This window comes from Tricharina praecox (assembly GCF_024521635.1).
Source record: "Tricharina praecox strain CBS 144465 chromosome Unknown BZA05scaffold_3, whole genome shotgun sequence".
Lineage (NCBI taxonomy): Eukaryota > Fungi > Ascomycota > Pezizomycetes > Pezizales > Pyronemataceae > Tricharina > Tricharina praecox.
This window is the reverse complement of record NW_026250405.1, coordinates 213,562-237,141: the sequence shown is the minus strand read 5'-3', so window position 1 is coordinate 237,141 and position 23,580 is coordinate 213,562. Positions and strand designations below refer to the sequence as shown.

The window sequence follows — 23,580 nt, the reverse complement described above, 5'->3', positions numbered from 1 at the left end:
GGCTTGAAGTGGCGCATGGAGAGCTTAGCCACCGCCTCCTCGAGGAATAAAGCAACAGGAAGACTTCTGGCCGCATCACATACTTGGAATAAAACAAAAATTTAGATATCTCAAGATGCTGCGATACTCACATCGAGGCTGCTTCTCACAACGTCCACGTGTTGCCTAGGCTTACTGATCGGCACCTGCCGTGGGCTAGGTTTGCCCCGTGCGGCTCCAATGCGGGTGATAAAAAAACTCTACGCTAAAGATTTTCTTCTTCCGTGCAACAACTCCAAATTATCAAGATGTTTCGATGGATCAGAGTACGCCCCTCATCTCTTCGTCCGTACTGCCGCCTCAATTAACAACTTAATCAGGCCCCCTTCTCCGGCGCATCGAAACCCGCAGCTACCGCTGTAGCGCCAACCTTATCCAATAAAGCAGCCCGTGCTGCCGCCCGTGCCGCCGCGAGGGCTTCCGCCAGCAATGGAGACCCGGCAGCAGCAGCGACAGCAGCGATAGCAGCGGCGGAAGGAGCTGAGGCGGTACCTGTGAAGCCGGAGGACACGGTCGAAACGCTCTCGGTACAGCTGAAGAGGCTTTCACACGAACACGAGGCGCTGCACAAGCATCACACCAGCTCACTGAACACGACGAAAACGGAGGTGAACTCGATCAAGAAGGAGATTGCGAAGGCGCTCGAGAAATCGAAGTCCACCAGTGCCACCGAGAAGAGTCTGTCGAAGCTCACCGAGTCCGTCAACCCGCTGCCGTCGAGGATAGCAGCTATCGAGGCCGCGTTGGCGAAGAAGAGCACGGTTGTGCAGGCGGATCTACACGGGCAGCTGCTGAACAAGCTTACGGCGCGGTTGGCCGCGTTGGAGAAGAAGGACGTGCACCCTATAACCAAGCTCCTGCTGGAGAACAAGATTGATTGGGAAACGATGGGATTCTCGAGCGAGCAGAGTCTCGTCAAATTCGCCAACGACCTGCCGCTGGCTATTAAGACGATCCTGCCGAAACCGGAGATTGCGATGAACGCCAATGCCGGCAAGATTGTCGACATCTGGCCGCACCTGGCGAAGGACGAACAGAAAGTGGTGGCGAGTGTCTTCCCAGTGGTGTTTGGACGCCCCGTGGATCAGTGGGATAATGCAACGCCGGAGGAGAAGGGAAGGAGTATTGCCGATTGGGCGTACATGGCGGTGTGGAAGTTCTCGGGAGGAAAATTGTAGACGCCTAACTATGGGTGCTATTGTATCATTGGATCATGTACTATATTAAGGCGTATGGGGATAAAACTGCTACTCTTCTTCCACTTCACTCAGGGCAATTATTCTTTCACTTCACTCAAGCACGGCAGCTCATGGAGTTCAACGATTGAGAATGTTCATACGGGAAACCGCCATGTGAGACAACTCCAATGGCTAATGAGCCACAGCGCTAATATTGTAGCCAACAACGAACTACTGACATCATCGCGTTGTGGCTGATGCGGGAGCCCGTGTGAGGTCATCGCCGGACGTCGTTCCGGCCAAGACAGCCGCCGATATCAGAGGTAGGTAAGTCCATCTAGTATCCAGGCCATCCGATCCAGACGGGGTGTTTATTGTGGCTTTGCTTGCATCCCGTGAGGTGCCCAGCCTGGTTACATCAAAGCCCGGGAGCTAGTTGCTCTAGAGTAGAGGCTGAGTTCGCGGCTCTGGAATCACAAGGTCCGACTGGGTTTTCGGGGACGGATGGCTCGCTCGACACTCCCCGACAGAATGGACATTAACCGAGTAAGTACTGATGAAGAGAGAGTCATTACAATTATTATGTTCAGTAGGTTAGACCATAGTAGAATTCGCTCGATGACGATGCGTCTCCTGCTCTAGATGCGTAATTTCCTTGTTCAGCCGCTCCTGACTCGATGCACCTGACCTTATCCCTAACGACGACGAGCACGCTGTTTTCATTGTCGGTGAACGCCAATCTTCGGCACCAAATTTCGGCGCCCTACCTTCTGTAATCCCAAGATATCTCCCCAACTCGACATCCTCGATCTCAATTCCAGCCCTACCCTTAGAACCTTTCCGTCCCTCACTCATAGCACTTCCACCGACCGTTGCGGCGGCAAGTACTTGGACTTTTTGCTTCGAACTCCCGCTGTTCCCCCCGCGACGACTCAGCACACCACCAGGCCCAAACACGCTTACCAGGTGTCGTCTGAAAAGTGGGAGGCAGAACGCCAGTAGTGCCGAGGAGAGTTCGATGACGCCCCACATCTCGACGGTCTTTCGGCGGGAGTAGTTCTCGAGAGCGGAGGATCGGTCGCGAAGGATGTGGTTGATTATTGCGTGGCGAACACCGGACGCGGCGATCGAAACTCCGCCGAGGAGGAAGGCTACGATCAAGGCAAATCGTACGTTGGGCTCCAGCATGAGGCGGGAAATGACGAGGAGTGGTAGGCAAAAGACTAAGGACGCGGAGGCTTAGTACTGTCGAGTGACGGGACGGATTTCCTTCCGCTGGGGAGGTATGGGAATGTACTCATGACATCCGTGCCGATATTGAGTGCTGATTGGAATATGAGAGTGAACCGACTACTCAGGTATGCGCACTGGACATATGTCTGGTAATCTCGTGCCCTGCATTGGCCGCATCAGCATATTTGATCTTCGAGTGGTGAGCAAATAAGTACATACCAATTATTCTCCACCGGGAGACACCAAGTCAACTGCAAGATAAGGAGCGCAATCCCACTTGCTGCGACCAGCGCAATGCAAAGGTGAAGCAAGTATCGCAGCCTCGTCTGAGTCCGATTGAACAGTCCCCAGTAAAAGCTTAAGAACGCCGCCTTCAAACACCACAGCTCGATAATATTGAAGAATCCAACGATATATGTGATTTTCGTCCAATAAGGCCGGTACATGAACGTTGCAACCTTCGTCATATCGCCGTTGAACTTGGTGATAGCACGAAGTTCGTCGCGAGATTGCAGCATCAAGCAGCATAGTAAGGAAAAGTTGATGACGAATGCGGATGCGAAGAAGAAGTCCGCCAGTAAGTCGCGAGTCTTCCGTGGGTGATGTCGTAGAAGGATGAATCGTGTGGCACAGATGATTACATCAAGGACCTGAACCGTGATCAGGAATGCGAGGGTTTGTTCTGGTGTCATTGTACCGTCAGGGAGCGCTGCGCCTAGGAGAGATCCATTATTCTTCGTGTCTTTCAGTGTAGGATGGAGGGCCCATACATACCTATATACCGGTGGAATGATCAGCAAAGCCGAGGCGTATCCGGTGCGTCGTGTCATGTCGAGGACGCGAGAGCATGGATTTACACAGGTACTTAAGTGCAGCGACCTGAGCTTCTAATTGTGTAAGTAGTTCTCCAGGATTGCGGTGGCGACAGGCGAGGCCCATCCTTGAATCCCCTATCATTCAGGATGTGCTTCATGCTCGTCCATCTGTGCAGCAGTATGCCCAACCACGGCATGATCGATGCCAGGGCCGATGCTAGATTCCATGATCCTACTGCCGTCCACCGACATGCGGGCGACAGCCGAACGTCGCAAAGAGGCGTTGTAGGGTGGGGGCGGCTTGGCTTCGTCTTTAGTGTCGACGATAGATGTGGTCTGGCTCGCAGGGAGTTTCCACGTAGTGCCTGCCACTGCCTCTAGAATGCGGTTGATGTTTGTTGGACAGTGTCGGTGGTCGACGGACAGCGTAGGATGCGAAATCATCTTTCCACTGTTGCGCATCCACTTTGCTCCTTCGGTTCACTTCCGTAGTTTGTCCGTCCTGAAACTGTCTCGGTGATAGCCTCCTCTCTTTGCTTTTGAAGGCGATCCTGACGCTCGTCGGAACGGCGATTTCTCCGTGGCCGATGGTATGTGCCATAAAGGGCACCTTCCACATTTCAGCTGATGTGTGAAATTGCGTCTCCCATGATCTAGCTACGCAGTAAATGTGTACGGTGATCATGGAGACGACGAGGTAGGTGCATAAACTCCGGATTCCCTGCCACCAGACCTTCCGTAAATGGCATCAGAACACCTGTTGCCGCTGACGCCGGACATGATGATCAGTGTTTTCTTCAGGTGATGCATCTCCGGTTGGTGCGTCTATTGGGTTGGTCCAGCAAACCGATTTGCTCGGCGTAACAGAAGACTGATACCGGCAGGAACCAGGGCACGAAGATGAAGTTAGTTCGTGAGGAGGTGCATTATAACGGTCTGGCACGTATTGTTTCCAGTCCTTGAACCCCGGTGAGGATCCGGGTTGCAGGTGACTTGTTCCTTCAGCATGTATGCCTCTACAATAGGCAGATAGTAGAACTCTCGTAGATTCCACGAGGCTAGCGCATTTACGGATGACGCTGCGCCTCTTGCCCATGCGTCCAGTCGTGGTTCGCGGTATGTAGGTATGTGTACCTAGGAACGCATGACTTTAGCTTGTTCATCAGCCGAGAAACATGAATTCCTATATATGTGGAGCAAGCGACGTCCTTGGCAAATTAACCTGATCGACGTACGGTATTTTTTGTACCCCAGATATCTACTATAGGTAGAATACCGGTATATAGTGAATCGGGATGCTCAGCTGTGGGGAAAAAGTAGCCTTGCTGGGGAATCGATTGACGGGCTTATCTGGAATACTTTAGGTGCCATACGTACCCTAGACTCCTAGTAGAGCAGCATATGTGCTGTAGTTAGCTACGGGGCGGGGAAGCTTGTCGAGAGTCGAGAGTCGAGACGTGGTGGATGGACAGACCAATAAACATGTGAACAAACACTTCCCCGCGAGGATCGGACCCACTTTCTCTGGGCATGCAGGGGCTCGGCAGTGCGAACCAGGTTTCGGATGCTGCAATGCTCAGCACTAGTAATCCGACGCGCCGCTTGTCTCAGGCCGATATCTCACGTGGCTTGGGGGCTGTGATGTTTGAGAAGCCAGCTGCGTCCCGCCAGTGCTGTTGCCGACTTGCCATTGGATGGCTTTTCTCTCCTTGCGCCCAATCCGCCCGGCGTGTAGATGGCTTGCAGGGAGTACATTATATAAACGTCCAGACCTCTGTGGTTCCTCACTGACCTCTCGGTCGACTACCGAGCGACGCGCTGTGCTGGAATTCGCCACTTTCAGTCGACGTCGTGCAGGATCCTGGAAGCAAATTCCGGATGGAGATAGTTCATTCATCGCAGCAGGTAGGTACCAGTATTCTCTTCGATCATGCCATCCGCTGGTACCTGCCTAGTCAAGCCACGAAGAAAGTCCAACCCAACGTCGACCGGCGAGGAAGCATCGACGCGATGATCGATATTCCGTGTAGGTATCCATTCAACTGACGTTTTCGCGCTCGAAATCTCATCCTGCCGCTGGTCAGGAAAAGTATCATAACGGCTGGATGTGAGACACACTTGAACTCCCTGCATCAAGTCAGCATCTGCATTACTGATTGTTGCCCGCACTCGAATTCGCATGTATGCATAGTCATGCCATCACAATACCGGTATGCGCTTGCCGTGAGAGCTACTGAGGTGGAGCCCGGATATGAACCGGCAGCTGGAACCTCAGTCCGATTTTCTGCACTCAATGCGGCCCCGAGAGAACCGCCCCGCTGCGCCCCCCCTACATATGTGAAAGATCCGATGAAGGGTACAAGAGCTTTCATCGGGTGGGCTGGAAATGATCCACGGGTTCGTCATGCTGAAGGGTCGGTGGAGGGAAGAGAAGCGATATGCCGCCCTCAGCCCGCGTTCCCGCAGCGACTCCGTCCGAAGCTGCCTTCCTGTGTATTGGCCGGGTTAAGCGAGCCATGTTCGTATGTAGTCGGTATTGAACCACACGAGGCCCGTTGCAAGTATATGTATAACCAGAAGGTGCATAGGAGGTGCATAGGATGGCCCCTGGAAAACCGATATCCGACTCAAATCCTTTAAGCGAAAATTCTTCAGGACATCCTAAGCCGCATTATCGAGCTCATCTGGAGCTAACCTGCGTGTCACACCTCATGGCCACAGTCGCCGGTCGCCTCCAAGTCGATGACGCCGATTCCCCGAGGAGTGGTATCTATACTTGTTAGCTTGAATTTCTTGTGTAATCTCGCAACTGTAATGACGAACGAGGCGTAATTCCCGGGACTCCTCCTCTCAAGGTCGGATGGTGGGTGGCTCCATGGCGTTTAGGACAGAAGGGCGGTGGGTGATGTGAGAATGAGATGTGAGGTGTTGCTAACGTAGAGCGGATTTTCCGAGCGGATTCTCAACACTGTATTCCTATTTGGGTATCCGAGCTGTACAAGCTTAGTTCGGACCAGCCTTACAACAACCGCAACAACTCATTCCTTCCGACCTCTCGAGTCTCGACAAACAACGCGAGACTCGCTCATCATTTTCAACACCTCATCCCTCGAAGCATCGGGAGTCGCTCTTCTTAGGGTGGACTTGTTCCCAGAGCCATCCGATACGCCATGTCTCTGCCCCTTCCATCCCGAAGAACGCGGTCCTGCTCGTCGAAAATTTTGCGTCTACCTTCCTCCATTACTCTTTTCTTTCCCATCACGATAGCCTCGTGTGAATCGCCACGGCCAGGCGACACCGCCGATACCTATTGCCAATGGTATGTACCTCCGGACTCGGCAGGGATGTTACTCCGACGTTACAATAAACCACTGACCGCCGCTTTCAATGACTTCCGCGGCCGAGCAAAGGTCTAGGAAGCTATTAGTTTTGTCGATCCCGCCGTGCGCCATCTAATTCGCATTCTCCCAGAAACAAACAGATGTACTACATGCTTCTCCACTCACTGTGCCGCCCAATTTCTCGTGCCACCGGAACACGGTCCCGGCATCCAGAATGGATTTTTCTGGAGCATCGTCAGCGGACGCACCCACGCACCCAGGCACGCACACACGCAACCAGTGCGGCGAATGGTTTCTATATTTGAACGACTGCTTGGACGCACAGCTGCTTGCCGTGTCGTGCCTCCAGAGATAGGTAGGTACACTGTCTCTTCGATGTTGATCTATTATTGATAATCTATTCTAAAAGTACATAGGGAGCTTTTTACTTCCGGAGCGATCTGAGATACTACTGGCGCCACGCTCAAGTGTTCCTGCCCATTGCTCTTTGAGAAAGAGGGCCGAATCGCGACCGAGGAACACGCACAAGGCGTAGTCGTGGTTTTCTGGATTCTGGTTCCAGACCATGCTAACTACCAGGCATATAGCTACCTGGTCAACTAACTACCTAGTCCTAGCGGATGTTCCGGAGAATCGCCGATTTTACTTAGAACCATTCCAGCCCTGTCGAGGTCCAAGCATTTTCAAAAACGACATCCTCCAATCTGCCAGTGAACGAATGAGCAAGAACAGAAGAGTACGTTCAAGACTCCCAACTGAAAAGTTGCAGATACCTAGTAACGCGCTTGTCGGATATCGAAAAACAGCCCATGGATGCATTCCCGAAATCGACTGTGATTGCGAATTCAACATTGGTCCAAGACTGGAAATAGTGCTTGAGATCGACAGAGTGGCGGATTAGTTACCACTCTAGAAATCTATATGACTTCAAAAGTGGCTGGACTCTACATACGTCAGTCCTCTAGAGGGAAGCAGTTTCATGGACAGAGCCTGTGATATACATCGGAACCTTAAAAGTTCCCTCAGTACGGCGTCAACGGCAGCCATTCCTGCCACAACACAACATGCCACGTCATAACCCCACATCTCGGCGCTCGGCGAAAAGGATGTGAATCGACGATGTGTATTCCCAATAGGTATGTACAGCCACAAGGCAGTAGTACGTAGGCAAGATCCTTGTGTATGTAGGTACTTGGAAGTTGGAGCCCCGGCGGGAAAGCACGACTCCGAGATAGAGGAGGGAGCCGCAAGGCACCGGTGACGGGGTTAGTTCACTATCCCCGGAAGACATTTCGGATCCATCTCGAGACCGGACCTCCGTGGCTCCGCCAGAGCTAGGCATTCGAGCATCCTGGTTCAGCGGGGTAGGTGTGAGGTTGAAACAGGGCACACCCGGGAGATGGACGCGACATCCGCGGACTCCCGCTGCCGCCGGAAGCTAAGGCAATGCGTTGAAGTATTTAGGTATCCCGCCGTCGAGTTATTCCCAATATCGGTCGACGGGCCGATGTAAAAGTTGGCAGTAGGGTAGATTTCAGGGTGCTCGCGAGGCCTTTCGAAAGAGGACGAGGAGGAGAACGGGAATGGCAACGGGGAGACGTGGGGGCTGACGATTTCGATCAATCCTCCTCGCGATGTTTCTGGGCAGAAGATAATGGATTAACAGGAGCCAAGATCGAAAGAGATCAGATTAGGTGGTCATTAGATAGAGTACCGGTACCGTGACTCTGCGATCGATATGGTTTCACCGATATAATAATTGTTCCCGCGTGTATGCATGGACCCGAGAGTGTGCATATCAACAGCCTTCCTGAAGAAACCCTCTCACGGAGCTATCGGTTGATGGCGCAACCTGCCTTGACCACGGATCTCCAGCAAAACCAACCCAAACGCCAAGTCGGGATTCTCGGGGGCGGCTGAAAGAGGAGACAAGTCCCGAACCGGTCGGCGCGCCGGCAAGTCCCGGTAGATACATACTCTAGATGGTTAACCAACTAGCGCTCCGCACACACCTACCATAAACGAACATCTATATAGAATTTAGAAAGTCTCCGGATTCGCCAGCTTGACGCAGGTAGTTGATCATCCGCCGTCCATCTGCCGCGATTGTATGCAGGCAGAGGCGCTGACCAGGTGCTTTATTACTAGTAGATAGTTGTGGTCCAAAGTAGAGTTCGGATCCCTGAAGAATTACCTATCTACTGCAGTGGTCAGCCAAGTACATATCATAGGGCCTACCTGGTTAACTACCGGGATGTACGGACGAGAGTCGAGACCGGAACTTGCGCACTGTGGAAAGTGGTGATATGTACCTATGATAGTAGGTACACGATCGAAAAAATCAAACTGTTGAGCCCTGGGTAGAATGTCCCCTTCGAAACAATGAGCGAGGCCTTCGGAGCTCTCGGCCAGTCCTGTGGCCATCCGTCGGAGTCCGTATCTGGCACGGCCGTCGCGTTTGGCTTTGGCTTGGGTTGAAACATCTTTCCGAGGAACTTTCGTCGTTTCGGAAGGAAGAATAGAGTTATTAGTAGATATTCCAACGGTCGTACTACATACCTAGTCCTGGGGTTATCATAGGATTGGCGATCCTAAGGTTTTGTTTCATAATTCTGCACCTGGCCGCGCGCCGCCTGACAATTTGAAGTACATACAGATTCTGTTCCCTGTTCACTACAAAGCTGCCTCGATGGTTCGCCTGAGGGGACACTGTGATTCTCACTATCCCCCAGCGTAGGTGGGATCATAAATGATATAAAATTAAGGACAAAAGAAAAGCTCTGAGCACTGGTAGTATTTTGTCTTGTTAAAACGAGGCACTGCTCCACTCGACTTGAACGTCCAATATTGCACGACACTCTACGCTATGTAATAAGTATGATAACGTTTTTCAGCATGAGGGCGAGGGCTTGGGTCATAAGCATGCTATCAAATGAGTGCCCACGCTGAGGCAGCAGCTCAAACATTCAGTCAAAAAGAAATGCCAGATTTTGGCACCATGGCCTTTCGTGATCCGCCTTCTCGCCGACCATCATTCACCGACAAAAACTCGGATTCTCCATCCCACAGTACCGTATACGCAACTTTCGCAGTCCACTCTGCAGTGCCGAGTACCGTGATGAAAGACCCGCAAAAACTCACAAAACACAGCGTCACGCAGGAGCTGAGGATGGCGGTCGTCCGGAGCACGAGGAGGGTAACAGCGCATGCCACCGCCGGGACTTCGAGGGCGCCACGCAAAACTGTTTGGAGGAACGTCGAGATGGAGTACTACTACAGTGGTCGTCCATCAGCCAGGATGAGGGTCGGTAGATGGGATGTGAGCAGTCTTAGGATAGTTAGGTAGGAGCAGGTGCCAATAGATAGAAAGTCATTGGTGGCCTCTTCGTATCTGGTAGAAGACTCTCCAGCCTGCCGCTTACCCTTCATCTTGATAGTGAACCGTGAGTTCGACTGATCTCGAAGTTGGTCGTTTGCTGACCGCGATAGCCACGAGTGACGAGTCACGACTCCTCCCGGGTCCGACGGAGATTCGGCGAATGTTTGAGCCACGCCGACACCGGAGTCTGAAGCACCCATTTCGAACCCTGTTCCTGTTGTATGATGTGTATTTCCCCTACCTATCAAGCGCTCCTTGCGTACGTATAGGCTACCCAGCTCAACGACACTAACGATAAGCTATGTACTTACATACCTAGATGAACGGTCTCTGTCAGGACATCAGTCAATTCGGTCATAGCCCCGCAATCGACATCCTCTCTCCCTCGCCGGCTCCAAGTTTTAAATAAAACAGGAAGATCTGAAGATCTCTCTCTCTCTCTCTCTAAAGCGAGAAATCCAAATAAATCGAAGTCCTCTCTCCCTTACAGCTGGACATCCCGTATTTCTCCGTCGTGAATGCGTCCTTTCGCCCTGGTGAATATGAGGATTGTCCTGGAGTTCCATGATTCTTCCGTAAGCAAAAATGACAAACAAAGGCACATGCACAGCCAGGACGCAACGTACCACGTCGACATCACCATCGACGCTGAAGCCGGCCTTGATGGCGATCTCCGAACAGATGCATATGAGGAAGTACAGCAAGAGAATTCCGACGAGAATCACGGCCACCTTAGTTGCGGACATGTCTAGCGGGAGCGACTCCATGTGACGCTGAGGACGTAGTGGTGTGCTTGAGCTTTGAGAAGTAGATGGAGGGTGAGGGGAGGGGTTATGTAGTGATCTGAGCAGTGGATCTGTAGGTGCTGGAAGTTGCGCGTTACATCGGCCTTGACCTCGTCCTTGATAACCGTGACCCTGAGTTTGATGTCTTTCCCCCTCTTTGTTACCCGCAACCGGCACTCTCTCCCTCGGCTCCCCTCGGCGTCTGGGACCCTTCTGACGATGAACATCTAACAGCTACTTAAATAATACATACCATCGGATTATGGAATATTCTACGGTCCACCAGCCGGCGTTCCCACTGAGGGACGGCTCGGCAGATTCACAGCGAGGGAGCCGTCACAGTCTATGAGTACACTTATGCGTTACATGGCAAGTAAAAGATGAAACGGAAAAAAAGTAAATTTAGGAAAATCACGCATATGGTGCGCACAAAAAAAAATCCACCCCCTCTCCCCACCAGCCAACAACTACCCCACCCTCTAGTTGTTGCGCCGGACACGCTTGGCGGCCCTCTGCGCCTCCCCCTCACACATCTCCTCGCCCCCGTCACGCTCGTTTCTACGAGCGGACTGCACGGCCTTGGTGCGCGCTTGGATGGCCTCGTTCTTCACCGCAGCCTCCCGGGCCCTCTGCATCATCCTCTTCTCCTTGGAGAGAGTCTGGATGCAGTGCCGCCTCAGTCTCTTCATATACGCGTCTGGAGATTTCAGGACCCAGAAGACGAGCTCCCTAGCTGCTAGGGCGTCGTCGACCATGTCCTTCCACTTCTCATTGACGTGTACATGAAGGAGCGAGGCGGCAAGGGCCCGGAGGTTATGCTTCTGGTGTTCCACCTTCGGGATGAGGATGCCAACGTCGATGACTCGACGGTGCGTCAGTCGAAGAGCATCTAGGTTGGCCTTCATATCCTCGCCAATCAGGACCGTGGTCTGGTCGATGTAGCTGCAGAGGAGGTCGCGAGCCTCCTCCCATCCCTCGAGGTTCTCGCCGTAGCTGTCCGCCTGAACCATCTTGCTCTTGGTGACGCCAGTTTTTCCGGTCCTCCAGCGTAGGATTGGCGCGGTAGGAGACACGAGCATATTGATCAGCACTTCCGCGGTGTGGAAGTCGATCACGATAAACTTGATCAACTCGGGGCGGCCGAACCCAGCAATTCCGGTACAACATTTGATCACCACTGCTCGCTTTGTCTCCAACCCTTTCGGATGGACGGCAAGAGTCGGCTGGTAGGTGAAGTCGGTTTTCAGGTCCTCGAGACTCTCCAGATCGTGATTATAATGAATCGTGCATCCAGCCAACAATTTGCCCTTCTTGGCATGACAGCAGCTGTAAACGCGAATCATCTTTCTGGCGCGTGGATCCCACAACTTGATAACCTGCCCGGGATGAGTCCGACATTGGGATATGTTCGAGGTCCGAAGGCAGACATTACACCTCTGCATTCCCCTGAGCTTCTCCTCCGAGGGAGACACCAGGGTGAACTTGTATTGACGAAGCTCATTTGGCGCCATTATAATTTCGGTGAGAATATCCTGATGAGCGTCATGGAGGTACTCGGGTGCGATAGTCCATGATCTTCCACCGACATAGATGGATTGCCAAAAGGTGTTGAGCTTGCGAACCTTGTCGACGATGGCAACAAAGGGAGATCTCTCGACAAGAGCTTCAACACCATCTGCTTGAATACCGGCCACAGAATTGGAGGGGTGCGAGGGCCGACCAGGAAGCTGAACGTTGCGACGGTGACTGCCGCGCTCTTGCACAAAATTGATGCGTTTCTGGCCCTTCAGCTGGCTGTTGGAATGGTGCTTGGATGCGTCGTAAATCACCACTTGCGTGTTGACGTCCGAATCGAGAGCCTGTGGAGCCTGGAATTTCGCAGACACCTGCTGAAAAATACCCGACGGCACCTCCGCGAAAGCAGATTTTCTGACTGCATTGAAATCGAAAATACCCTTCGAAGGCTGCTTGGTATCTGAACAACCGAAGTGGAAAATCGAGCCATGCGTATCACTGAGTCCTATCTTTCCGAAAAGCATGTCGATATCGGGTTTGGTACTCTTCTGAGAGATACCCATCGTCTGAATGCTGGACAAGAGTCCCGAGGTGGGGTCGTCAGAGCACAGACCGGGGGCAGAAATCGCCGAAGTCGAAGCCGCGGAGGCAGAGGTCGGAGGAATATTCTGAAAACCATCGGGGATTGAAGCCAACTGAGGATCGGCAGCCTGGGGAATCGTCTGCAAAGAATTAGTAAGGTAACAAAAAAAAAAGAGCGGGTGGTGAACTTGCCTGAGAGTCGGTAGCAGCAGGTTTCATCTGCGAACTCGAAGCACCGCCGGTCTGAATATCGGAAGCAGTAGTAGTGCCCGGAGAACCAGCAGTCTATAAACAATGGGAAGTTAGTAAAAGAAGCAAATAGCAAATCGCGAGTTGAATTTACCTGAAGAACGGCTGTCGGCGAAGTCATTTGCGAAAGAGAAGCAGAGACACACGGATGCAGTACAGCAGTCGCATCAACTGTAGAGCCTGAAGTCTTGGCGGATGAATTCATCGGAGACGTCAAAGCCCCGGCAGATGAAATCGTCGAAGAAGTCGAAGTGATATTGACAGCATCGTCTGCAGAGTCCGAAGTCCCGGCGGATAAAGTCATCGGAGAACTTGAAGTGATGTTGACAGCATCGTCTGCAGGAGTGCTCGACAGAAGGGACTCGATGGAAGGACTCAAAAGAGTAGAGTTAAATGTGGACGAAGACGGTGAAGACATCGCGGACGTAGAAGTCAGGGAATACGCTGGAGAATTGATAGCGGAAGTATCACCAGTGATTGGAGTGGGTGAAGAGGAGATAGAGAGGGAGGGGTCCAGCTTTGTCGGTGAGTGTAGGGGTAGTATGAATGTTGTGTCGTAGACTAGTTGTGTCGAAGAAGAGTTGTGTCGAAGAAGAGTTGTGGAGACAGTTGAGCAAGGCTTTCTGTGATGACAAGGAGGAAGGAAGAAGAAAGAAGGGTGGAGAAGCGGAGGAGGTTTATAAGGGAGGACGGGAGTTCCAAGCATCGTCGTTTGCCAACAAGCTAGGGCTAAAGGGGAGCGGGTGATGTTTAGGGCCGCTTTCCACAACTATTACCACCTGTACATTGGCGTTTCAAGTTCCAGCTGAACCGCAAGTTCCCTATGCAGCAGCGGTATGTAACGTAACCTCGATACACATCCTCTCCATATATTTGTTAGCCAGCCGTGGGCGATGTATCAGCTTCTTGATTATCTTGAATGATTCTCTTGCGTGCAACGTATCCAGATCATGCCTTTTTTTGTTTAATCATTGGTTAGAAAAACTGGATCATGGCACCTCGGATCTACCCAAGAAAAAAACGTTGACGAGTGAGACACCATGACCCATGCGCCGTGCTAAGGCTTTGGTCAGCTGTGCGACAGCACCCTTACGAAAGATGTCAAGTCACCGATGAGTTGGAGATGCTGCAATATACTCGGGAGCAACTGCACCGCGTGGTATGCAGACAACATCGCCATGTGTTTTCACAAAATTGCATGAACACATGTTACTTCCTCAGTCAGCAAACCGGCTTGATGTTGACAAGTGATTCGCCCCCAGCTTGAAATACGATGCAAGAAACATTGTGATCTGTTTATATAGAAACTCTAAAACACGCCAAAACTTGAATATCACAATGCGTGGGTCGAAGCATCATGTATGACGTCCATTTTGAATACAACTGCAAGACGACCGCACCTCTCTCCTTTCACAATCACTGCAGCACAACCATCCTAGCGATCCTACACCAACCACCAGCTCTCAGCAAATATGTCCCGCCGAACTCTTACCGAAGCTGAGCAGCAGTATTTACTCAGGAGACTCATCCGCGCAAACAGCAAAAACTCGGATTTCAAGCTGCGTCCCCCTGCGAAGATGCTCGCCGCGATGGAGGCGGAGGCTGCCAACAGCACTGAGGCGGAGGACGAGACCAAACGCGGCAGCTCCTCCGGAACCTCGACTGCGTCGAGCGTTCCTCCCGATCCGAAGAGCCCTCCTGCTCAACAGCAGCAGATGCAGAAGTCCAAGAGCCCCGCGGCTGGCAGCCCTGAAGAGGAACAGCACTCTATTTCATCGACTGGCATCGACTCATCCAAGCTACCTGAGCTTTCACAAGTCTACAGTAGCGAAGATCTGGAGAGGTGGAAGGCCGAGCTGCCAGTGTTCTCTTTTGATGGACCGATGCCGAGCTGGATGGAGGAAGCGTTGGCCCAAATGGGTCCCGCTGGTGAAGCGTATGCATGAATACTCGAGGAAGGCCGCAAATGATATCAAGCTGATGCTGGGACAGGATGGCGGAGAAGATGAAGTCCAATGCTACCGGTGGTCCCAGTGGTTCTGATGGAGCGAGATAAAGTATGCGGGAGGTTGTGGTTCTCGGAACGGGGGATTGCTGACAGTGTGAAGGTGCTTCGGCGGTCCGCTTAACCGATACGGTTTGATGCTGCGTTGCGTTCCTTTTCTTTCAGTTCATGGTCACTACTTTCGTAGGTATCATATGCTACACCTGGGGCGTTTCTGTGATAATTGTCTTCGGTTCTTCTTTAATTTCTGTTGTCCGTCTGCGAGTATGTAACACATGGGTTATCACCTGCGGCGTATCCATCGTACTGCCTCCGTTCTACCTTCGTTTTGCATAACGTATACCCAAATCAGATAGAGACAATCATCTTATTCTCGCATTCGGCCTTACTAGACTATGTCAACCACAAGCATGCCCCAACCAAGTTGGTGCCAACTGAAGTAGCTAGGCAGATCCGAGTGAGATATACAGTACCAGGTAAAATAGAAAGGTCCGTGCACGTGATCACCGCGATCTCGTACACTTTCTCTCACTCAACCCTTCATCCAAATTACCTCGACCCCGCGACGTCTTGAATGTGTGTGTACTAGTGCCCGCACCACCACCAATTCTCTCGCCTTTCTTCTCTGTCTTGGAAACAACAACCACCATTCATCTCCCTTAAACAAACTTCGTCAATCGAGCTCACGAACAACTATCGCAATCCTCCTCTAAACGACTGACAATCATGAACAGTACTACTCTCTCATGGTTCTTTCCAGCGAATGAATCTAATCCCTTCTAGACTTCAACATGCCCGTCGTCGACCCCCTCACCGCGGCCGCCGGAACTACTCCGTTCGACTCCGTCACCCCGGTCGACCCAGTTGACTACGCCAAGAAGTTTCATTCCGACGAGATGTCCGAGAAGGCCATTGGACTCGTCGTCATGTTTGGCCTCTTTGGTGCGATCGGTCTGATCTATGCCGGCCTCCATTGGAGAAAGTTCTACAACTGTTGTCGCCGTCGTCAGTAGATTCAGGCCCTGCTTGCGATTCCGGTTCAATGTCTGAGCTGCATGGATTTGGGTCGCCGAGGCTAAGCTTCTTGAATACAACGACTGGGTTTATGGGAATTTTTCTGCTTTTTCTTCTTTTTTTTCTGCATTTGGTCTGTAATCGGTCTACAGGCGGCGCAGGCGGGAGGATGTAGCTGCTAAGGGGGTATGCTTATCCGTTTCGGGTCATAAGTGTGCTTGAAAATCTGTGTCATTATCATGGTTTAGCAGGTACTTCAAGATGGTGGGGAAATTCAAAGTGGTAGAGGTGTTGCGGGCAGGAGTTGCGTATGAGGAGAGAACTAAAGCCTTGCGAGCTGTGCTGATAATGCCGATTTGCTACTAGGTGTAGAGAGAGAGATCTTCAGTTTATTTCGCATGCAGACCATCTAGACTATGGCGAACTGTTGCACTCATTTCCTGCCCACTCCGGCCGGCCGGCTACTAGATGTGGTGCAGCTATCTTCGACCCCAAGACGCTGAGTATGGCGTCGATAACAGCGCTCCACCGCGGAGCGAGAAGTCGTAAACGGCGACACAAACGACGAAATCAAATATGACTCCAGTGAAACTGCAGTACACCCACCTGCCAACCCTAAGGGTGTCCAATCGTGATGCATGTTGTGTGAGCACGATCTTAAGGGAACGGCAGTCGACCAAGAAGTGGCAGCAACCATCTCGGCATCACCTCTACACCTCAACCCCTTCTTCCTCCTTCTCCTCAAACGCCGCCATCTCTACGCCCCTTACTCCGCCCAATCCCCCCCCTCCACCCAACGACAACCTTCGCTTTCGATCCCCCTGATTAGCAAGGCGACGATCCCTCAACATGAAGGTCCATCTCAACCCGTGGAGGGACGGTATGTATCTCGCCATATTTCTTTCTCTTCGCAGCTAACACACATCAGCTCCGTTGCTCACCAAGATCCATATCCTCGGCTGTGTGATTATCATCTGTGCGAGTGTGGTCGGCAAGTACCAGCGCTTCAAGGTACGAATGCGCCACCCGTTCGCGCCGCGTACGTCGAACGGAAAGCGGAGGAGCGAGGGCGAGCTGTTTCAGGGAGAGGGCTGCTGCACGTGTGGGCACCCAGGAACGAGTTCGGGCGGCGAAAATGTGGACAAGCCAGAGGTTGTGGGGGGAGATCGCGAGGCGGGGGAGGCGGACGGTAGAAAGGCGGATGGTGGGATTCCCGCTGGCTTGTAATGAGTACCGTAGGTGCTGTGTTTGCCCCAGGATATCTAGGATCTGGATGGAAGAATCATGATGTACACTTAAACGAGTGACGTAGCCATGTTCGCAATGGGCTTTCTTTTGGTCCTCCCCCGTCGTACATACACGTTTTCTTCCTCTTTCTGTCAGAGCATACTTAAGTCGTTCGGCCTTTGATAACACGCTCACAGGAATCCGAACATGCCAATATCTGAAACCTATTTCGAAGATATCTATTCTCGCACTGATCCCCGAATCACCCAACCTACTGGCTGCCAGCGGCCAGTCCTACCACCTGACCTCGAGGTCTCTGCGGGAGTCGACTCCACTTAACAGGGATATGCATGAATCCAGGCCCGATCTACCCGGATACACCGACGATGCGTGCGTACGGCAAACCCTGTCGAGTAACCTCTCACATCAATGATGGAAGTAACGTCAAGACCTTACACTCATCTCATACGGCTCAGTCACCACGATGTGTTTATTCGACCTTATCACGAATCACCCCGTATCTCCTGCGCCATCGGCCGGCAACATCATCCCCATCACCGCAGCAATAACAAGTCAAAGAAGCGAACCTTAGAGGTAGGATTGGATCCTGTGTCGTTCATGCGATCGGACGAGTCACTGCTCTCGATTCTACTACCGTGGAATTCCAGATGAGGCCGCAATCGTCGCTCCTAGGACAATGGTGAGTTACATCAGTCATGTCTTTCCACCACGTTGCATACCCATAGTAACAGAAATCATACGCAAATCAGCATACTGCTACTTAACTGCGCCATACCAACCTTCGGTGGCATGTGTTTTCCCAACGAGTCGCATGCAATGACCGCGTTCCATATTCGGAATCAATTATACGGCGCGCAAATACCGCAACTTTACCACGAAACCTCGGTCATTCCACTGGTCCCGCTGGCCTCGGGGGTCGGCGGCTACATCAGAGCTGTACACAAATGCACCTCCGACGGGACCGATGTCCAAGAATCACCTGGCTGCCAGGCGTGCCACTTCAGCTGGACCGCCAGAATTGCGTTCTTCACATTGTCATTCCGATTGGGTAAGGTCCAATTACCTCAAACCACAACCTGCGACTAATAGCATATAAGCAGGAAATTTCAGCGCAGCCTCCGGATCCCAGGGAGCTCTGCATCAAACATCTTCGAGAAAAGGGGACTGGGAACTACAACGAAGAGGGCACATGGCATACGCAACTATTCGGCGGTTCTCGACGATTGCGAGAAGAAGGAACCCGACATGATCCAGTGCCGGGATACGTTTATTCCAACTTCAATGACTTGTTCCCTTCAGGGCAGTTCTTGTGGATGTATTACGAAACTCTATATGGATTGAAAGGATTGGATGAATGGATGGGCATGGTCGACTCCATTCGGGACTCTGAGATGGGGTCATTGTGCATCACTCTACCTAGAGTAAGCTTAACTCCAACACAACCGCCACCTATCCGTAATGCGGGCCAGTACCTCTAGTGGACGAAGGTGCACCTCTTCAAGTGTCGCCCCGAGGGGAAAAGCCAACAGAAGATCCTGTGCGCAGAGGTCCGGAAAGAGAGGGGGAGGGACAAGGATCGCTTCAGGATCGGTGACCTCTTCGCATACGAGGGGTGCAGCCAAGCTATCCTGAAGGTTCTCGTTACCACTGATGTGAGCAAGCGGATCCCGGAGGTCGCTGAGGAAGAGGCAGCAAGTAAGGTGCCCGGGTGGAAGCTCAGGGAGCGAGAATAGATGCAGACAGAGAAGAGACAAGAGGAGGAGGAAGAGGGCGCTGAGGTTGATGAGCTGGGGCCACTTCCGCTGCTCCTTCCTACACCCCCCTTCATGGCATCTCCCGATGAGCTAGACTCTGTTAAGGGACACCGAGCCTCTCCGCGGCTCCGCCGCGAGAATCAAGAGGCCAAAAATGCGAACGTGAAGAGTTTCGAGGATTCGGTGGCTCCGATTGGCGGGACAGAAACTCCTGTTCCGCAGAGCGTATGGACCCTGGGTATGGCGGTTCCAGCCACATCCTTCAACGTCCTGCCAGTGGCTCCCGCCGCCACCCCTGCTATGTAAGAACAGGGACCCAAGCGAAGGTGGCACCAGGTATCTAAGCGAAGAGCTAGCAGCTTTGCCGGCCACACTCAAAACGCCGGCCCCCGACTGTGATGCACACTAGAGGCACAACGGCTATAGGAATACCGCTGTCTCAGAGTAGCACAAGCACTAAGGGAAAGGTGGGTTTCCTAGGTGAAAGGCGTGAGGCGAGAAGAAGGGAATGATGCTGAAGGCAGAAGGGTAAACCGCCAAGGAGTCTAAGCAACACGGGCGAGCCGGCAGGGTCAAGAAAGCGGAGATCGTGGAGAGATGGAGGTTTCTATCTTTTGGTACACGCTGGAGGGGTTGTACGAGAGCTACATACCGGCTGGTGAGGGGGCCAGTATGAGGGAACATGGGGATAGCCCGACGCATGATCGGTCACAGAAACTATTTTTGCTTCTTTTGTATTTGAATACGCTCTTTATCTTTTGGCTGTCCAGGCGGAGGGTGGGGGATATGGGTCGTAGTCTCGAGTTAAATACCCATATAGCAGGTATGATGTAGGATATCCAGCATGCGTAGGCTATGATCTATATGGGGATTCATTATGATCAAACAAAAAAATGGTGGATACGGTAGAAATAGACCACCATCGCTTGGTGAGCACCGAGTGCCGGCGGGTAGAACCTTACTCTCCACTAACGAGTACTCTACCTCTCACCGTGTGGTTAATACACCTACCCGCCGAAACTTGCATGCACTCGATGCGCCCAGAGAAACAGGCGATTTTACCACGGTGTTGGGTATATCTCGTACGCTTGATGATCTCGGTATGTGTGTGTGCGTGTCGGACCACATGCAAGAAGAATGAGTGGGGGCGGGCAAAGACATATAAAGTTGGCCGCCATGCTGTCCCGGAGGTGGGTGAAGATGTGATGTCGGATTGATTGATATGCTTGTTCTTCTGACACGAACGACTCACTGCACTGTCCGAGACGGAATCATGCCTACTTCGGGGTTGAGAAGACTACCATGCCTAATGTCGAGGTAGGTATTCAAGCCAGCTCATCGCCAACCGATAAATACAGGAATTGGATAGCTAACATGGCATGCGATGTGATGTAGGTAGAGCAAGATCGGCTGGATATGCATCACGAGATCTTTTTGATGCTTCTGAATTGAGAACTTCATAAAGCGCCGATCAAGAGGCCACAGCGCGTGCTTGATGTCAGAACTGGTATGCAGCACTAGCTGTGAGGCGTTTGCTGGTTTGGGAGATGTTGGCTGAGTGAACGATGAATCAACAGGAACTGGGATTTGGGCGATTGATATGGCGGATACGTATCTCATGGCGGAAGTAATAGGCACGGACCTCAGGTGATGGTCATTCCAAAGTTCCTCCTTGGAGGACTGTATAGCTGACTAGAGCACAGTCCCATCCAACCTGGCTGGTGCGTTCCAATAGATAAGGTTCGGACAACGCGAGGTATCAACTGATGGCTTCCCCTCCAGGGTTCCACCCAACTGCCGCTTCCAAGTCGACGACGCGGAGGAGGAGTAAACCTTTGCAGAAAACACTTTCTACTTCATCTATAGCCGCAACCTTAACCAGGCGATCAGCGACTGGCCGAAGCTTTTGTTGGAGTTCTGCCGGTGTGCCGCACCTGGGGGATTTGTGGAGCTGACCGAGCTCGGCGGTGCAGCGTACTCCGACGACGGCAGCATGTCAACCGATAACCCGTGCGCGGTGTGTTTCGAGCTCGGCAGCAAAGCCATGACCATGATCGGGCGCGGCCCTCAAGATGCGGCTGGAGATCGCCGGCTTCGTCGACATCGCCACGTTCGCGTTCAAGCAGCCGCTGAGCCTCTGGCCGAAGTGTAAGAAGCTGAAGCAGGTGGGAGCCATGGCGCTGGTCAACTCCGAGACTGCGTTTCATGCGTACTGCCTCGCCGCGTTCACCTGTGTCTTGGACTTGGATAGGAACGAGGCCGATCGCATCTGCTGTAAAGGATACACGGTGGTTAAAAATAAGAACGTCCATGCCTATATACTGCTGTAAGTTATCTTTCCCGCAGATGTTGAGATTCGGAATACTAGGCATCCAGTTGACGATCTGTTCGTAAAGTCACGTTGCTTATGGCCGGAAACCCGGAGCTGACGATTGATATAAAACGTTTACCCAGCGATCGTTCATTTTACATTGCCACTGTTGCACAATTACTTCAGGTGGTGGTAGTTTTGATACAAAACGAGTGATGTCAAAAACGTAGCGGATGGAATTTCCAGATCGGGAACCAACGAGCGGTGCGAGTGACGGCACATGCCACTCAAGGGTCATGTCGGCAACAGTGATGGGTGTTCGGAAGGGCGGTCGATTGAGATTAGGGCAGTAGTAAAGCTCAGTACATAAAGGAAATAATCCACAGGATCAAACGGGTATTCACCATCGACCGAAACGAGCACTGGTCATCGTTCTCATCGTTTGAGCAGTAGAAGCCGTATCAAGAACAGTCACGCACAATCAATTTTTTACAGAGGCTATCAATAGCACCCTTACGATAAGATATTAGATTGAAGCTGTGTTCTGTCCTATCCAGCTCCTTCGTTCATTCATTTATAATCAAGACAGACCTTAGTGACTGTACAGCCATGTCACTAGACATATCACTATGGCACTGACGTTCAGCCACCATCTCCATCACCTATTAAGTGAACCGTCAGTAATAAAAACATACAGATTGACCTCCACCCCTCTACCTCTCCGACAAACACAATACCTACCCTCCACCTTCGACATCTCGGACCATCTTCAGACAAGCACGGCCCGGATCACCGCCACCGCGGGGATCGGGGATATAACCAGCGGCCACGAAGTCTTCATTACCAGCCCACCTCATGACCACATCCTCGTCGTCCGACTGCTGGCCATTCTCCGCGATATCCGCGTCGCCAAAGTCAATGACTGCGATTTGCCTATCGCGGCGGCGGACAAAATTCCTTCCGGCGAGGTCACGGTGGTAGATGCCAGCACGCAACAGGGCCTGGTCAGCGCGGATAGCGTCGTCGTCGTAGTCCCGAAGATCCTCCTGCAGCGTCGCACCTGGGATGTGCTCGAGAAGCACCACGTAGACGGGGCGGCCACTGGGGAGAATAGCTTCGAAGGAGCCGTAGAACCGCGGGACCGGGAGATGAGACGAGCGCCCGGTGATGTGCCGGTAGACGGATACCTCCCGCGTATACAGCGCCTGTGCGAAAATAATAGGGTGCGTCGAGACGATGTCGTCCGAACTGGAGAAAAATGGGTTGTAGATCTTCGCCGCGAGAAAGGTGTCCCTCCCCACGAAAGCCGTCCGCGCGCACTAGGAATACCTGCGACGGCCGTGGACCTAGAGAGCGGCGCGATGATCATGATGGAGCGGATGTGTGCGGGTGGCGGTGCGGTGGATTCTCCTACCAAGGCTAGGACACGCTGGCTGCTGCGTGCCATACTGCGTACCATACGTACATAACTAATGTATAGTACCAGCGGGAAGTTATTGGTCGGAATTCTACCTTGAGGTTAGCTAGTCTGCGGAGATCTGGGGCAGTGGGGCAGTGGGGCCTCCTGCTCACTCACTCACTCACGAGCCACTCACTCACTCTCGGGATTGGCAATTGTATGGCTGCCTACTCCGTATATTGCCATGATCTACATAGGTCGCAAGCAATTACTGATTAAACAAAAAACAAAGCTGCCTACTCCGTGTACCTCACTATCCACTGGCTTATGCAGCCTAAGCTAGTTATACATATGGAGTTCCTCAGAGAGTGATGTACAATACACACTACCGTAGTACCGGTAGCCCATTTTGATTTATTTTTTTCATTTTTATTTTTTTCATAGGCAGTTTTCATAGGTTATTGTAGCATAGGTAGGCATGGATATAATGACGGACGCCGGATTGAATGTTTGCGATGAATGGTGCATCGGATCGTATATTCTCGTCGGAGGAGGAGGAAGGTTATCGCGTGTAGAAGGCGTCGCAGCCGAAATAGCTGCGCCAGCTGTCGTCTACGTTTGTATATACCTCGCTCGGCAGCTCGGTCAAGAACCGATTCGATCGCGTTTATTGTGGACCATTGGTTCCAATACGTTGGTCGTGGTGTGGTGGGTGGCGGCCGGTCGGCATCGA

General features: G+C 52.2%; 9 protein-coding genes across 9 annotated transcripts; 5 read left to right on the top strand and 4 right to left on the bottom strand.

Moving 5' to 3' along the window:
* The first annotated feature begins 246 nt into the window (after positions 1-246).
* Positions 247-1,332, top strand: BZA05DRAFT_386413 (uncharacterized protein). Its single transcript, XM_051482484.1, has 2 exons — positions 247-305; positions 360-1,332. Exons 1-2 carry the CDS (start codon positions 288-290, stop codon positions 1,215-1,217), a joined length of 876 nt encoding a protein of 291 aa, XP_051342829.1. The 5' UTR covers positions 247-287; the 3' UTR covers positions 1,218-1,332.
* A 471-nt stretch (positions 1,333-1,803) lies between these two features.
* BZA05DRAFT_471015 (uncharacterized protein) lies at positions 1,804-3,149 on the bottom strand (the record flags this gene model as incomplete). The annotated part of the gene is made up of 4 exons (XM_051487933.1): positions 2,670-3,149; positions 2,515-2,612; positions 2,014-2,440; positions 1,804-1,957 (listed from the first exon to the last, which is right to left on the bottom strand). Exons 1-4 carry the CDS (start codon positions 3,140-3,142, stop codon positions 1,804-1,806), a joined length of 1,152 nt encoding a protein of 383 aa, XP_051342828.1. The 5' UTR covers positions 3,143-3,149.
* Positions 3,150-9,197: 6,048 nt separating this feature from the next.
* On the bottom strand, positions 9,198-10,731 carry BZA05DRAFT_415578 (uncharacterized protein; the record flags this gene model as incomplete). The annotated part of the gene is made up of 5 exons (XM_051485319.1): positions 9,198-9,239; positions 9,748-9,848; positions 10,029-10,193; positions 10,297-10,300; positions 10,612-10,731. The coding sequence occupies 5 exons, from the start codon at positions 10,729-10,731 to the stop codon at positions 9,198-9,200; spliced, it is 432 nt and encodes a 143-aa protein (XP_051342827.1).
* Positions 10,732-11,249: 518 nt separating this feature from the next.
* Positions 11,250-13,570, bottom strand: BZA05DRAFT_459899 (uncharacterized protein; the record flags this gene model as incomplete). The annotated part of the gene is made up of 4 exons (XM_051487651.1): positions 13,274-13,570; positions 13,211-13,221; positions 13,095-13,152; positions 11,250-13,007 (listed from the first exon to the last, which is right to left on the bottom strand). The coding sequence occupies exons 1-4, from the start codon at positions 13,532-13,534 to the stop codon at positions 11,250-11,252; spliced, it is 2,088 nt and encodes a 695-aa protein (XP_051342826.1). The 5' UTR covers positions 13,535-13,570.
* A 1,018-nt stretch (positions 13,571-14,588) lies between these two features.
* BZA05DRAFT_441494 (uncharacterized protein) lies at positions 14,589-15,172 on the top strand (the record flags this gene model as incomplete). The annotated part of the gene is made up of 2 exons (XM_051486665.1): positions 14,589-15,052; positions 15,109-15,172. 2 exons carry the CDS (start codon positions 14,589-14,591, stop codon positions 15,170-15,172), a joined length of 528 nt encoding a protein of 175 aa, XP_051342825.1.
* Positions 15,173-15,847: 675 nt separating this feature from the next.
* Positions 15,848-16,134, top strand: BZA05DRAFT_441493 (uncharacterized protein; the record flags this gene model as incomplete). Its single annotated transcript, XM_051486664.1, has 2 exons — positions 15,848-15,854; positions 15,905-16,134. The coding sequence occupies 2 exons, from the start codon at positions 15,848-15,850 to the stop codon at positions 16,132-16,134; spliced, it is 237 nt and encodes a 78-aa protein (XP_051342824.1).
* An 850-nt stretch (positions 16,135-16,984) lies between these two features.
* On the top strand, positions 16,985-17,362 carry BZA05DRAFT_415575 (uncharacterized protein; the record flags this gene model as incomplete). Its single annotated transcript, XM_051485318.1, has 2 exons — positions 16,985-17,015; positions 17,064-17,362. The coding sequence occupies 2 exons, from the start codon at positions 16,985-16,987 to the stop codon at positions 17,360-17,362; spliced, it is 330 nt and encodes a 109-aa protein (XP_051342823.1).
* Positions 17,363-20,439: 3,077 nt separating this feature from the next.
* Positions 20,440-21,467, top strand: BZA05DRAFT_423939 (S-adenosyl-L-methionine-dependent methyltransferase; the record flags this gene model as incomplete). Its single annotated transcript, XM_051485888.1, has 7 exons — positions 20,440-20,458; positions 20,591-20,644; positions 20,715-20,784; positions 20,841-20,858; positions 20,920-20,964; positions 21,004-21,154; positions 21,210-21,467. 7 exons carry the CDS (start codon positions 20,440-20,442, stop codon positions 21,465-21,467), a joined length of 615 nt encoding a protein of 204 aa, XP_051342822.1.
* Positions 21,468-22,185: 718 nt separating this feature from the next.
* On the bottom strand, positions 22,186-22,895 carry BZA05DRAFT_459898 (uncharacterized protein; the record flags this gene model as incomplete). The annotated part of the gene is made up of 2 exons (XM_051487650.1): positions 22,186-22,696; positions 22,750-22,895. The coding sequence occupies 2 exons, from the start codon at positions 22,893-22,895 to the stop codon at positions 22,186-22,188; spliced, it is 657 nt and encodes a 218-aa protein (XP_051342821.1).
* Between the last annotated feature and the right edge of the window lie 685 nt (positions 22,896-23,580).